Source organism: Manihot esculenta, chromosome 8, assembly GCF_001659605.2.
Source record: "Manihot esculenta cultivar AM560-2 chromosome 8, M.esculenta_v8, whole genome shotgun sequence".
Taxonomy (NCBI): domain Eukaryota; kingdom Viridiplantae; phylum Streptophyta; class Magnoliopsida; order Malpighiales; family Euphorbiaceae; genus Manihot; species Manihot esculenta.
Genome location: NC_035168.2, coordinates 4,600,413 through 4,616,559, shown reverse-complemented (window position 1 = coordinate 4,616,559; position 16,147 = coordinate 4,600,413). Strand labels below are relative to the sequence as shown.

Below are 16,147 nucleotides of genomic sequence, written 5' to 3'. Positions count from 1 at the left end.
AAAACAGCACTTTTATTTTATTTTTTTAATAAAAGAAAAAACAAATTACATTTACTAAGACTTTATTGTTCAGAATTTAAAAAATGCATAAACTATATAATTATATTTTTAATTTTTTTCATAGAATATGAATTATATTTTTTAAATTAGAAAAAAAAAATCTTAATAAAAGAGATTAAAGAGTATTATGAAATAAGAATATAGAATTTATATGTAATGATGAATAATATTCACGAGATTGCTATTATAGTCCACTTTCTGACCACAATTATAACTAATTTCAAACGTGTCAGAAGCTGATTTGCTATGTTCCGTTAAAGTCCCCAGTCAAAATACCACCACGTAGTCAATTCCGTGCAACCACCCGCAGGAAATAATTCCTTCACACTCTTCTCCCTTCTCTCTCTCACAAAAACGCCCTTCATCGTTCCCCAAAGATCTGCAAAAACAGAAAGCTCTCATTTTTCTCTCGAAAAACGCTTTCCCTTTCTCCGACTCATGGCGGACTCTACTGAGTCACCATCCACGTCGGCCAGCGAGCCCAATTCAATCCCCAACCCGAATCCCAATTCCCTTATTCATCCTCGTCGGGAGCCTTTCGAGCACGGACTCCTCCCAATCCCCAAGCTCATCTTCCCTGACCCGATTCAAACGCTCACCCAACTCAGGCAGAAACTCATTTCCCATCCCCGTGTTGACTATGCCACCCTTGCCGACACCCTTCAGATCTCCGCCGACCATGCTAAGCTCGTTCTCGACACCCTCGCCTCTGTTCTTCACAACGAGGCTGACCCGCTCGTCAAGGCCCAACCTGGAGAGATTGATTCGGTTGGGGCGGATTTGCATGATCTGATATTATTTTTGTATATACAGTCGTATAAGAAGTTGTTGCCCAGGACACATAAAGACTCTGCTGCCGTGGCCGATGTCTGGCCCTCCACCTCAGCTTTCGATGGGTACTTGTCGGCTTTATCACCGCTTCAGGTATTGTTTTTGGTGTTTTTTTTTTTATTTGGTACCTTGTGAAAATGTCGCCATTTTGGCCTTTAATTTTGTGACTTGGTGTCTTGATTGATATATTTTGATTTGGACTTTCAAATTGAATTGGGGTTTGTTCATCTTGGGCTTGTTTCTGGTTTGGAATGAGATAATAGATCAGTGCCTTTTTGCTTCACTTCAATAGTGAGTTGTTTGGTGCATAAGATATTTTTTTCCTGTTTTGATTAGCTTGCTTATCATTATCATAAAATGTTTATGAAATTTGTTTATTTTCTATGCTCCTTAGTGCAAGTAGGGGTATAATAACATTGGTTTGGTTGATAATCTGTTTGTTGGTTTAAAAATGATGTTAAATGTAATCGAATACTCTATTTGCAAAAGCAAATTTGCAGCAATTGTGTAAAATGGCAGTAGGAATGGTGGGTTGCATAGTGGTTGGTACTTGTTTGATTGCCGGAGTTGTTGAAACTAACTCAGGAAATGCAATGTAATGTGTGATATTTTTTAAAGAATCAGTGCAATGTGTAGTACCTATTTGCAACTCATAAAAGGTGCAATCGATTAAATTATGGTGGTTCAAGAAAGTTATAATTTTTTTGCTCTGGGAGATGGGATACTGTGTTTTGTTTTTGAAATACAATTCATGAAAGTGGCAGTTTGCTATCTTGTATTTAACTTGATTCCAATGGAATTTCACATCTTGTGAGGGGTGTAGGGGACCTTCCTAATGTCCACATTTTAGTTGCATTGTATAGGTTTTAATATATGGCGACAACTTGACATACTAATATTATTTGTTCATTTACCAGTTCCCCCCATTGTGTTTGATTTGCAAATAAGTTTCTATATTGCCCACCATAAAAATAGCATTTTGTCTTTCTTTTGTTTGTTGTGTTAAGTTGCACATCATTCTTCAATGAGTTTTCAAGATTGGGTTTAACGTTTAATGGTTTATTTATTCTTATAGTTATTATCATAAATTTTGAGGGGCAATTAGGTTATGTGGATAAGAATGTTACTTAAGCTTAGTGGTTCACTACATTGCAGCTTGTGCGTAGCAATAGCCGTCGTTTTATGCCATCACAGGCTGATGAAGAGGCTCATCAGTTGTCCTATCTACAAAAGCACATGGCTAACATTCTCTCTCTTTTGGCGGAGCCGGTGGAAGGCGAAGGCGAAGAGTCTCTGGTTTGTGAATTAATTTGTTTATGTAGTTTTGGTTAAATATACTCTTCTTTAGTAATGTCAATAAACTACTAGTTGCTTTGTATGTTCTATATTATTATTTTTATAATTTTTTGCTGAAATGTTTGATGATTGAAGCAATAAAGCAATTTTTTAAGAATATTTTCCGTAATGCTGCTGTTACTTCTTTAATGTTCATGCTGTGCATATTTTTATGGATGAATTTGGTAAAACATGGTTCAGTTGTAGTGCTAGTGGAAAGAGGAAGTTGTTTTCTACAGCACTTTCCTAACTTTATTTTTAATTATCTGAAACAGAGAAGGGGTATAGTTCCTCAAATGATTGAAAGGGAAATCTGTAATTAAATTACTGAATTTTTGGCACGTGGATTGTATTTAACTAAGTTTAGGTGAATTGTGTTTTGAACACCTTTCCCTACTGTTGTCTAGAAATGTCAAAAAGCTGAATGGACCTCACAAAATCCATGGTTCCAAACTAGAGCGTGTTTAATTCTGTTTGTGTAAAATTATTAAAACCTGTTTGGAAAGGTTTGCATTGGGTAGCAGGGCACTTTTTGGGTGCCAAGCATGTGAAAATGTTTGCTTAGAAAGTAACTGACGTTTTTATTTTGGATTTTCAAACTGGATGATTGTACAAGTACCATGGTAGTAGAAGTTTTTTGGGGAATTTCATCTGTTTGATTGAAGTTTCAAATGTGGAATTTCATTTGCCAAATCATTTCTATTTGAAGAGGCCTCTATTGTGGCTTTGCGTTCATTTGGAGCTATTTGTTGCTTGGTTTCATAAGTATAAAGATGTTATGCTAAAATTTCTCCATGCCCTCATCCTTCTTGCGAAGGATGCATTTGCATTATAGTGGTTTTCCAATTTCTTATCTATCCCATCTCTCTCAATGCAAACCTGTGTCTGAAAGACTATGTTTCCTATATGAATATATTTTGAGAAATTTTCTAATGGCTTTCACAATGGGAAGCTTTATTTCAAAATATTAGTACTTATATCTCTTGTTGCTTCTTAAAATTGTTTTATGCTTATTGATATCTTCAACTTGAGCTTAATTTGTAAGGTTAATCACCGTCTTAGGTTTTGACAATGGAAGGTTTTGAACACCTTGGATTTCTGATTCAATTTGGTGAGAAGGGATCTGAAGGAGTTCCATTAAGCCAAGCTGCTCCATTTTTTGCCAACTCAGATCCCGACATGCCTGCTGTTCCTGTGCCTGCTGCACAAGTTCATGACTGGATTTCACAGAATATAGCCTCTGCTTTGGAACATATCACTGAAAGAATTTCTTCAAAAGAAAATGGGTCACCCAGTGTCTCTGATCAGGATGTTGCCATGGCTGATGCCTGTACAAGTTCCATCAGTGCTAGGGTATCAAGTTTTATTGAGGGGATCTCTAAATCTTCATATGTAAAACAAGCATCTGATTTTAAAGGTTCTTCTGTAAAGGTCAGTTTTGGAATACTTTTTTTGTGTCTTTCCCTACTAAGCTAATGAAATAGGTATTGGGCTTGAGATGAGTTAGAATCATTAATACAGAACTTGTGATTCCTAAAATTCTACTCTTTAGGAATTAGAATCTGTATATGCTGATGCTATTTTTATTTGCGCTGTTAAATGTGGAATTAGGAGCCCTGGCAGCCAAATTTGGCCAAAGATGTAAATATAACAAAACAATTGAAAGCTCAAAAACTGAACCTAAATCCACCATGAGATATAATTATCACATAGAAATAGTATATATGTTATCAAGTATATTCTTAATCCCCAAGTACATAGAAAGTTTTCCATGTGCTTTCAAGTTGGAAAAGCCTGAGTGGCTATGTATGTATGCTTTTTAGGTTATACATCCACAATATTGAAATCTGAAAGTTTGTGCAAAAGTGTGTACAGTTTCAAAATCTATTATATACTATCGTTTGATGTTTGAACTTGGAATTGGACATCATGTATAACAATGAGGATATGAAAATAAGAGATATCACTTGCAGTGTCCTGAGTTCTTTTTGTTGGTTGTTTTGCGTATTTTTCCTTGTTGCATGCCTTAAGTTGGACTTGGTAACTTGGTCCACCTTTTCTGTCAACCATAGTGAATGAAGTTGTTTTTATCTGTATAATCTGCATGCTGTCTTTGAGATGCTTGGCAAGTTTGTTCTGAGTATGATCTTTAAAAAGGTGAAGCTCAAGAGAAGCATATCTTGCAACAGAGGTAGTTGAACTCACAGGAAATGTGATTGAAAAGAAATAGTTCTGCTCCTGCTTCTAAGATGGTGCGACTTCAGGAACTTTTATGCTATGAAGCCACAAAAGAACTAGCATGTGTTTAATGCATTGTAATCATTCTGTGGAGTTGTGGACTGCTCATGATTGCAAATAGTCCATATGGTGTTAGCTTAATTTTTAACTTGCCACAGTCTGTCAAGCAATAATGGGGCTTTCTTTTGCATCTTGAGGAAAGCTCTAAGACTCTCTTATGTAGCTGTAACGTAGGGGTCAATTCACTTGTAAAGGATGCCAGGAAGGTTTGTTGTTGCTAGTAAGGGTAGCAGAAATCAGGCGATCTCTCTTGAGATCTTGCACAATGAGGTTGGCAGTCAACCATTAGGGCATAGTGATCCAATGGCACTTAGATGGCTTGTTCTTATTCTACTGTTAGGTCAGTTGTTTCCAACTCTTCTAGTAAATGTGTTGGCACTTGTTTGCAAGTAATTGCAAGGTGCTCTCCCTGATACTATTTAGGCCCCTTTTAGTTATTGCATATTTTCTTTCAAATAGTCTCTGAATTGCTGGTATTTGAAGGTGCAACTCTTATAAGTACAGGTTACCTAACATTACTTGGTCATTCTGAAGGATTTTATTTTATTCAAACTGCTAGGACTGTCCAAACAGTTATTAGTCATCAAAGTAGGAGTGGTGTGGACTTTTGATTTATATGAGGTTCCTTCCCCTGTTTATCACATTAGATTCTGTTTCGTCTGTCTGTAATTGATCACTATTCTTGGTATTATGCTTTAGTTATGCTGAGAAAGTGTTGGGGTGTATCAGGCACAAAGATTTATATATTTTTTTGTATGTTAGAAAATTACTTGCTAAATAGATGGACATAACGAGCTGTTTCCCTGTTATCACATTAGATTCTGTTTCGTCTATGTCTGTAATTGATCACTATTCTTAGTATTATGTTTTAGTTATGCTGAGAAAGTGTTGGGGTGTATCAGGCACAAAGATTTATATATTTTTTTGTATGTTAGAAAATTACTTGCTAAATAGGTGGACATAACCAGCTGTTTCCCTGTTATCACATTAGATTCTGTTTCGTCTATGTCTGTAATTGATCACTATTCTTGGTATTATGCTTTAGTTACGCTGAGAAAGTGTTGGGGTGTATCAGGCACAAAGATATATATATTTTTTTGTATGTTAGAAAATTAGTTGCTAAATAGGTGGACATAACCAGCTGTTCTCTTTTCTCTTTAGTGGAGGAGGATGTGGAGGCTGGCATCCCTGGGGTAAATTTGTGGCAATGTCAATTGTATGTACCTGGTTCATGCCACCAAATTTATTTGTCTGATGATTTTAGCCAGTATCTTAACCATGATTTTGAGCAGTGTTCACTAAATGACAACTTTTTTGGCTGGTTAGGTGCTTTACTTTTTTTCTCTTTGAATTTATGAAATATAAAAATACACATCAGAATCTATTCTTGGTCTTTGTTGAAATTTTGAAGCAATCTCAAGTTGTTTCAAGAATAACACTGATTGATGCCACCAAAGGTGATGTGGTGAGAAGCTTTAAAATAAAACACTGGACACGCAAAAGTGAAATTGGAGAGAAACAGATCTGCGGAATTTTTATTCTCTAAATATGAAATTCTAAAACCGAAATACATAGGTTAAGACCTATTTATAGAGATTTTTACTCCTAATCCTAATAGGGAAATAGAACTACTAATTAGGAAGCTAGATAAGCTAAAATAAAAAAAAGGAATATCTCAACTAAATCTTAATTCCAAATTAAAACATGAAACTTAAATGGAAGAAACCCATTTTTGCCTTGAACTGGGGGGCAGTGTCTAATTTTGTCCAAAATTAAAGTTTTTGGCCAACTTACTCTAATCTTTTGAAGTTAACATATTTTTGGCCACAAGACATTAAAATAATAAATTTGAATTTTTTAATAATAAAATATCAATTTATATTTTAAGCTTAAAAATTTGTATATTAATATAATTAAATAGGAAGAATTTTTTTTATTATTTTTATACGATTCCAAATTATAATAATATTAATTTTTAAGATCAAAATATAAATTGATATTGTTATCATTGAAAAGTAAAAAAATATTATTTAAATCTTTTTTTGACTGAAAATGGCTTTTTTGATCCTAAATCAAAAGGTAAAGCTTCATTTTGGATGAAATTGAACGCCCCTCTGAATTCGGGAGCAAAAATGGGATTTATTCTAAACTTAAATGACTAAATAATAGATGTTGCATCTGCTGATTCCTGAAAGCAAGAAGTCCACATTGAAAATAGGACCAAAGTGAGAATGCTAGGACCCAAAATCACAAATTAAATACTCTGTCCAGAGACCCAGACACCCCAGCTGTGTTTCTGGGTGGCTGTTGCACATCCAGGGTGGCTGTTGCACATCCAGGGTGTGTACAACATTTCCAGTGCTTGCCACTTTTCCCATTGAATTGAGTATGATTTTATGTGTGATAGCATCAATTCTAGGAATATCAATTAACCTAATCCCTATCCTTGACCAGATTTCCTCCTTTGTTATTTGCCTTGTTTTTTCACCCAAAATCACTGCATCAAAAGGATGTTGATGATCTAACCATATTCATTCTAGCCTCAATTGATAATGATTTCAGGATTGCTTGCTAGAATGATGATTGAGATTTATAAGTCCAATATTTTCTCAACCTACTATTTATGCTGGACACCTGTTTCAGTACTTGCTGTGTAGTTTTCGATAGAAGAGGCACATGATATCATGACATATACATCTGAGCGTTACCCCACACCCCCCCCCCCAAAAAAAAAAAAAAAAAAAAAAAAGAAAAAAAGAACAAGCAAAAGAAAAGAGAGGGAGAGAGGAGAACTATCATAATTTGAATTCTTGATGGCTGTTGTAATGCAGTTGGGGATTGTATAGCACTGAAATGTGTAAAATAGAAAGGTGTATTTTGTGCTTAAAGTGATTTGTGAACTTATCTCAAGAACTTATAGCAAACTACTCAACATAGAACCGTATTCAAACTTCAAACATGCTTGGCAGTTTCTTAAATTCAAACATAGGTTGCATTTAAATTTTGGTGAATTTTATTTTTCGAGTATGTGATGCTTATATAACCAATGAACATGCCCAGATTTGATCCAGCCATGCAGTGCCAACTGTCTCCTCTGAAGGAAATAACAACTCAATTTTTTTAATGGTTTACTTAACATCTTATTTTCTTGCTTGATTTATCATTAAAAAGATATTTTCTATCCAAGTGCAGATTATTATTTTATTAATTTAAGGTTCTTTCTACATTGCTTTGCTTTATCAGCTACTTTGACAGTGTTTTATGGTTGCAGGTTTTGAATTGCCACGATTCTGTCATTTACATCTTAGCACCCTTGAGATATGCCACCATCTATGGATGCTCTGACACTACTATAGTTCTTGGAGCTGTTGGCAAGGTAATGACAAGCATTGGGATCTGTGACTGTTGGATGTTTGGATCACTTTCTCATCCATTTATCATTTGTTTGAATGATATATAGCATGTAGATCTGCATGGAACCTTTTTCTGTTTCAGCAAGTAGAAATGTAACTGATTGTTGTTTTTCTCTATTTTTTGAGAGGACAATGAGGGCCAGGTTGGTGGCAATTGCCACATTTCTCTTTGGATAGAATGAGATATTTTAACTAACAGAGTTGTAATTAAGAAGCAAAGTTTTTGTGCTCATCCACTAGCTCCTCCCACCAACACTCTCCTTTTTCCTATTAAACAGTATTGTATAACTGTAAGTGAAATTGCTTTCAAATGTCTTGCCAGTAATCCTTTTTTGGCGGTTTCTTTAGCCCTATGTCTCTTATCCCTTGGAGGTCTTCCTCCACTAGTAGGTTTTTTCAAAAAACTCCATTTATTTGGTGTGGATGGCTGGCAGACCTACATCTCTCGGTTTTAATAGGGCTTCTTATGAGCGTTGTTTCTATCTATTATTATCTAAAAATAATCAAGTCATTAATGATTGGACGGAAGCAAAAAATAACCCTTCACGTACGAAATTATTGGAAGATCCCTTTTAATATCAAACAACTCCATCAATTGAGTATGATTGTATGTGTGATAGCATCTACTACACTAGGAATATCATTGAACCCAATTGCTTAAGATACTCTTTTTTAGCTTCTAAAATGTATTTCTTAGTTCAAGATCCCTCTGACTTACTGGAATCAAATAATTAGTAGACCTCTTGTGCCCAAAATGGGAATGGGTTCAGGTTATGAGCTTATTTATTTGGCTTTGTTGCTGCATTTGTCTTTGTGATAGTAATATTAACTCATTTCATTTCTCTGGGCATCTTGTGCTGTTTCCATGTTGCTCTTAGAGAGTTTTCTTGTAGCAGTGTGTTAAATTGTTAGCATAACATAAAATGTTGGGAAAATGGTCCTTTAATTTAACTTGGTTCCTTTATATATCTAATGCTATTAGATTTACTTTTTGAGCAAATTAATCAAAGATATCACATGTCTGGTCCTGCAAGGAACGGCTGGCAAAGTGTATGGTACATGCTAGCATGCTCTTGTTTGGTAAATATTTTCAGTGAAAAATTTTTATTATTATTCCTGTATTGTTGGATTCTTTTTCTTAATCGGATTGTGAACATATTATCAATTTGACTCTATTTCTTTCAGCTGTGTATAGGCAGTTTATTAGGTAACACCTCAGGGGTTCATATCTGAGAGTATGTTTCTAGGTTCTTAAGATTGTAGATTCTGAAATGGATATATCTTCCTTGCATTGGCCAATAAATGTTTTGAGTTCTCTTTATGAATTCATCATTTCAATTGTGGTGCTGTTTTCAGTTGGAAAATTTTCAATATCTAGTTAGTTTGGATTTGGAATGTCTATCAAATGCGAAATCTTTATTGTGTTAATTTCCTTTCTTATCTCATCTTCTGGATAAATATTGTGTGGTGAGACATCTCTTGTATGCTTTTGATGTTTTCTGTAGGCTGCAAGGATTGAACATTGCGAGAGAGTTCATGTGATTACAGCAGCAAAACGGGTCTGTATTGCTAATTGTCGTGAATGTGTGTTCTTTCTGGGAGTAAACCAGAAACCACTCATGGTTGGTGATAACCATAAGCTGCAGGTTAGTTTCTCGCTCCCTGTTGACTGTTTTGCATTAGCGTGTCAACATCCATTGCCACTCAATTATCCAATCAATGATTAAAATGAGAAAAATACTTTGAACATGTTGCATGTTTTTATCTTAAATTATATGATTTAAGCTTAAAATTTTATTTCTAATACAACTGATATGTGGTTTTGTTGATTAATTTAATGTAATTACTTAGCTTTTTGGTGATTTGTGGTCTGCAAATTGCAGTGGCACTCTAGGTGGTTCATCATTGGATTTAGTTTCAAATATGTTGATCTTAATTCATTATAAACTGTTGGTGAAGATTGCTAGAATTCCAGTTCTTTATTTTGACCCAAGGACTAGGAATAGGAACAAAGTTTAGGGACTTTGCTCAGGCAAGAGCTGCCTGTGCTGGGTGAATTTGTAGGTTCCTTTAAGGAATAAAACTATTTTTTTGTGAGACTATATTACAAGCAGTCATAATTCAATGAAAACTAAAGACGAATAACCATTATTGAAAATAATTTTGTCTGCTTCATTCTTTTACTGCTCTGCTGCCCCTCAACCCATCCCAGCCAAAAGTGGGGAAAGAGAGAATAATTCTTGTTCTTCCATAAAATAAAGTTTGAATCTGTAGGTCAATTTGCCCGATCCTGTTGCTTTTATATAGCCGTTGAAGTGTCATCACCACTGAAGGTAGCGCATTGCATTTTTCATTCTCAATTTAATAGCATGTAGGTTCATATTTTTCTTGTTAGATTCTGTAGATGATTGTAATTCTATGTTGATTGGCTATTTTGATGTACATGCTGTTTTGATTGCTCATTGTGCAACTATGTCTGGAGTATTATGCTCACATTTTTCTGCTAGAATTGAGAAACACCTACAATTATATAAATGATACAAATGTTACTCCTATTGTGACTTTCTTGGAAAATTTTTACTATGGAAGAAAAATGCTGAACCAGTTTTCAGTCTTGCGAATATGCAGAATGTTGTATTTGTATTTTTTGTTTAAACTTTATTATGGACAGATTTTGCATATGATGAAGCTGTTTAGTTGTAATTAAATATACTTTCAAGTTCTAATGAAAACTAATTTGTATATAAATCCTTCTATGTTTCAACCAGGTGGCACCTTACAATACATATTATTCAGATTTGGAGGAGCACATGGCTAAAGTGGGCATTGATACAACTATTAACAGATGGGATGATCCCTTGGCCTTGGGAGTGATTGACCCACATGATTCATTATCTCATCCTGCAGGTGTCTCTGATGTTCAAGCTGAGTCAGCTACAAGCATGGACCCTGATCAATTCACAAATTTTCTCGTATGTTTTACCTACTAATGCTAGTTTTCTGAGTATGAATAATGTTTGTATTCATTTGATTGTGGATTTCACTTCAACTGTCCCTCTGTGAACTTGAGCTCCTGCACATATGATGGATATAGATTTTGAACCGGTTCTTGTTACTTTCTTTTTCTCCCACCTACTTTGTTATTACGAGTTTCTTGGGGAGGCATACTAATTATCAGACGGGCTTTCTGTTGCTTCTTGGACCTGTAATTCATGTAATAACACATGTTCATTTCTTCAATGCAGATTCCTAACTGGTTTGGCAGTGAATCACCTGGGTCAACAAAAGCTAACCCTTTTCCACTACCAGAACCTTATATGTCAGTTCAGCAGAGAAATGTATGTGTTTCTGTTAAGAAAAGAAAAAGAATAATTCAAGTGTTATATAAATGTTTGTGACTATGCTATAAATAGTATATGTGTCTGTGTTGCCAATGGTGCTTTGCATTATGTTTTTACTCTTCTTATTATTCATTAAATTTATTCTACCAGCAAAAGAATTTGCACGAGATAAAGCAATTATTGAGAGAAGCTCCTCTTGAAGAAAATCGGAAGCGCGAACTCTCATGTGCCCTGCATCTACTATTCAAGGACTGGTTATATGGTAATTTTATCATCTTAGGAGGAATGCCTATTTTAAGCATGATTAGCATTTGGAGTCCTAACCTTTTTGAATGACATCATTCCTATTAAGGTTCTGTGTCTATTTTGTGCTGTGCATAAATGTCATTGATGATGGTGGACTTATTCAGATTTCATTTGAATTAGTTTTGCATTTAGTTTCAGAACCCAGATCAAGGGTTTAAATAAAAGCAGTAAATGAGGAGTTAAGTGAGAACTTACCCTGGGACTGAGGTTGTTGTGAGTGCTGTCAGTATTGTTATGGTTTACATCTTAGTCAAATCTTCACAAAATCTAGAACCAGAACTTCAGGCATAAACTGTAACACGATCCTGTTCACAATGTTTTGTTAAAGAATTTGGTAGCTTTTGCCAACTTGTTTTTGTTTGGTCTGATGCAGCTTCAGGCAATATCCGTCAGCTTTACTGCCTTCAAGGTGACTAATCGGATGATGAATGCATTGAATGACCATAGTTGGTAACAGATGGAAGCTTTCTGTTGCAGCCCCATTTTTATTAGTACTAGAGGCAGCTGAGAATCATCCCTATGTACTTTGGAATCGAACACATTTGTCCGATGACAGTGGTGCACAGAATACATTGATTACGCTAATCTCATTGTAATTTTTTTTTTTTTCAAATGAAAAATCTTGATGTAATATTTGTTTACTTAGGTTTGCAATCTTGTGAATTTTTTCCTCTTTTCTTTTTCCTTCCTTTTTAGTCTCCCTTATAAAATTTTAGTGACGGATTTTTTTAGTTCGCTTTTTAAGTTTTGCCTATTGGTTAATTATCAACATTGTCATTCTCTGGCATGCATATATATATATATATAGTGGATGTCGATGCAAACCATTTTGCAGAATTCCTTACGAGTAATGCTTTTTTGACAAATTAGTCCTTATAATTATAAAATCTGGCTGCATAAATAAATTTTATGTATTCAAATGATGGGCAAAGCCTGCATGATTGCTTACAGATACCCACAAACATCATCTCTCCCCTTCCCATTTTGGATCTTACATTGGTAGTGTTTGAGCACCTGTGTTTCATCAATCATTCTACAAAATGCACAAATGTGAGGTTTAACTAGCTGGGGCCAGTTGAAACAGCTTCTCTGCTTGGTCAGGGAAGAAAGTGATGAATAGATATGCACCTGTACACATTTATGTAGGAAATGAGAAATGATTTAAAAAGTTCAACGACATCATCATGCAAGCTTGAAGAACTTACAGATAAGCACAGTTCCAAGTACAGCTGAGATCTTCCCTTGAATAGTTATCAAACCAGCTTTGCCAGCGTTTTGCAACTCTGTTGAGCCTTCAGAATCAAATGTTCCTGCACAAAACAAAACCCTTTTTTGCTTCTGTTACTTTTCCTGCCTTCAGACCTTGCATATATAGAAGAATATGGAAAGAAAGAAACTTTAACCTGGTTTCACGGATTGAAGGCCTGACGTTATGCATGCTATGTTTTGGAAACCAGCTTGCTCTAATTTGTTGGCTGCTGCTGTAGACCTATGTACATTAAATGTCAAATTGTATCAAAGGCAAGGCAAAAGGATTCTATACAAGAGTTTGGGTAACTGTTAAATAAGGAAATAAAAACCAGTAAAATCCAAGAAACCAAAACTATAAGATAGCAGATATGCAATAGATTTAGATGAGATAAAGAAAGAAGCCGAGAAAATTTTACTCAAGTATATAACTGCTGTTCTGAACATCAGTCCCTCAAAATTTTAGTTAGTTATCATATTTTTAGAGTTCATTAATCCACTTATAGGTTTTAGTTATCTATTTGTTTTATTTTTATTTATTTATTCTACCATATAGGCAATCCTACATGTAAAACGGTTCCACCATCTCAAGTATCAAATATCCATCTTTGGAGAAATAATCAGGTAGATAAATAATTCACCTTAACCCTTCTTGGCATACAAGTAACAGTTTACTTTCAGGTGAAAACTGGCTCTTCACAGCTTCCACAAATTCAGGATTTGGCTTGGTAAATGGCAATCCAAAGAACAAACCCGAGAAATTGTTATGCACTGTCCTTTTTATGATGGTGCCTGCACAAAATTATTTTCAAGGGATGCATAAACAAGAAGCAGCATGAAAAAAATGCAGATAAACAGTTAGATGAATTACCCAAGTCATTGTCTTTGTTTTCAATAAAAAGAGGGACATGATGACATGATTTTATATGAGCTCGTTCATATTGAGTTCTGTCCCTCACATCCACTACAACATATCCTTCAGTTTCTACAAGTTTCTTTGCTTCTTCTGAATTTACATAGCTCACTTCAGCTCTAATTCCAAGCTTTCTCCAAGAATTTGTTTTCCCTGGGATGTTTCTCGCAGGATGAGTCCCAAAATCCAACCAAGATGTCCTGAACTTGCTGAAATCACATCTTTAATGCCTTGTTCCAATCTTCACAGCTAATTTTATAGATGAATGCAAGACCTTTCTCATGTGAACTAATGTTGTTAACAAAAATAATTAAATAACCTTATCAACAAGACCAAGAAAGGGTTTGAAAGCTCATGCCATGGTTGGTTTTTCAGGGGAAAATACTGGGAGGGGTGGGGGGGACATAAAAATCTAGGAACTAAAACCATTTGGCAACTAGTTGAATTCCATTGTCTCATCTACGTTGAGAACCAAAGAGCAACAGTGATAAAGCTCAATATTTTATCTACTTTTCAAGATTAGATTCTTAAAATGGAACCCAAAAAAAGGGGCAGATGAGAAACAATACGAGATGATTAACCTGGGATTAAGGGATAAAATTGAATTGATGAAGATGATTAACTTAAAATTAAGGGATAGCCCATTTTAGCTATGAGCTCATATTTCACATTTTCCCATGTAGGACCTAAATTTGACATGAATGATATCACTTTCTCAGCAACCATAAAGAATCGGGAGGTAAAAGAAAAGAGAGCAGTTAAGCTTGAAAAGATTCTTGAAACGGTAACAATATCAATAAAATAGAAAAGGGGAGAGACTTGCAGAGTAGCAAAAAGCACAGAAAAGGGTATTATTACCTTGTGGAAGAGAGAGTTAAGCAAGAGGAAGCAATCCCAGCCATTGTTAACAGTTCCAGGACCCTCTCCTGGTTTCTGGAGAGAGTGTATCAGTTTGATTTATACGAGTGGCCCATGAAATTCGAGAGGGGCAATGGGCTGTTGCCACGTGGTATGTCTTCAATCTTGCTTCTGCAGTGCCTTCTCTCGTAAAATATCATTGGGTGGCAGGTTACGTGAAAATCCTTGTACGCATTTAGAAATTATACATGGTAATTTCAGTAGATCTGCCATATTCAACCTCTGTTACCATGTCCAAAATACTTGGTAGATAATGATGACTGATGAAACTGTTTATTAATATGAGCTTTGGACTAACAATGATTTGGCAAATAATGTCTTTTTTTATTTTTTATTCATAGGTATTTGAGGGAAGGAGGAAAATCAAACTCTAGTAATGGAGAGATTATCATATGTGTTTTGCTAACTTATCTGGTGGGTGGTAGACTAGCAAATAATATCTGAGATCAACCATAGACATAGTATGAAGAGTGAGCGTAAGAGTGATATTCTTCCAGCTAATTTCAAGTAAGATGCTGCCATGGCTTGTTTCGATCCAATTTTGGGATAGTGAATTTGATTTAAAAACAAATTAAAAAGGAAGAATAAAAGAAGATTGAAAATGAACACAATAATTTATAAAAATTCAGGTATTCTATGTGCTTTTTTTTAAATTTTTTTTTAAAAGTTTAACTACGTTATCAAATTTTTGTTTAGTGAAAATTAAAACTTATTACAATTTTAAAGTAAAACTCTTAATTTTTATAATTTTTTTTTCATAAAAATAACTATTTGTTTGAAAGCACACCCAATATAATAAATTCACTCAATAATTCTCATTCAATTTCAAAATAAAATTCAATTACAATTCAAAACTATATTTCAAGAAATTTATACTATGACTAAGTTTAAAGAGAAAAAGAGTGACAAGTACTTCAATGTCAAAAAATATATGCTCAAATAGTTGTTGACTTATAATTTTTTTCAAATGAAAAACACATTGCATTTACCGTTCTAACATGAATATGATAATTAGGGTGTATTAAATGTAAATAAAGTTATTTATATACTAAAATAGCTATTATTTTATGTTAGAAAAAAAATTTCAAGTTTCGCAATCTAAAATTAAAATTCGGCGAGCCAACCTTTAGATATGAAAATAAAACTCTTTGAAATTAGGAGGTGAAAATAACTTTTTTAAAATAGACTTTTCGTGGCTTAAAGTCTCAACTTTCGACGGTCAAGTATCGAAACTTTTATTTTTATTTCTCTTTTCCTCCCCTTATTTTAAAAGATGAAAATCCGTTATTAAATTTTTATAAAATCATAATTTAGACTATAAAATTTTAATTTTTAATCCGTTTATTTCATGTAACTTAATATTTTAAAATATTTTACTCTATTAAAACAAAATTCAAAATTAGTCCATTTATAAAATTTTATTTTAGTCTTTCAAAAAAGTTATGAAACAAAAATTTAAATTACAAACTTTCAATTTTTATTTT

The 16,147-nt window shown here is 34.3% G+C and overlaps 2 protein-coding genes across 3 annotated transcripts; one reads left to right on the top strand and one right to left on the bottom strand.

The window, feature by feature from the left end:
• Window positions 1-418: 418 nt before the first annotated feature.
• LOC110620209 (TBCC domain-containing protein 1) lies at window positions 419-12,257 on the top strand. Its single transcript, XM_021763841.2, has 9 exons — window positions 419-984; window positions 2,047-2,187; window positions 3,289-3,657; window positions 7,796-7,900; window positions 9,443-9,583; window positions 10,706-10,909; window positions 11,183-11,275; window positions 11,429-11,540; window positions 11,958-12,257. Exons 1-9 carry the CDS (start codon window positions 499-501, stop codon window positions 11,999-12,001), a joined length of 1,695 nt encoding a protein of 564 aa, XP_021619533.1. The 5' UTR covers window positions 419-498; the 3' UTR covers window positions 12,002-12,257.
• A 220-nt stretch (window positions 12,258-12,477) lies between these two features.
• Window positions 12,478-14,753, bottom strand: LOC110620210 (rhodanese-like domain-containing protein 9, chloroplastic). Of its 2 annotated transcripts, none has more exons than XM_021763843.2 (6): window positions 14,604-14,753; window positions 13,704-13,945; window positions 13,474-13,624; window positions 12,988-13,073; window positions 12,790-12,894; window positions 12,478-12,712 (listed from the first exon to the last, which is right to left on the bottom strand). In XM_021763843.2, exons 1-6 carry the CDS (start codon window positions 14,645-14,647, stop codon window positions 12,642-12,644), a joined length of 699 nt encoding a protein of 232 aa, XP_021619535.1. In that variant the 5' UTR covers window positions 14,648-14,753; the 3' UTR covers window positions 12,478-12,641. The 2 variants fall into 2 exon arrangements, with proteins under 2 accessions (XP_021619535.1, XP_021619534.1); XM_021763842.2 differs by having other exon boundaries at window positions 13,704-13,954; window positions 14,604-14,747.
• Between the last annotated feature and the right edge of the window lie 1,394 nt (window positions 14,754-16,147).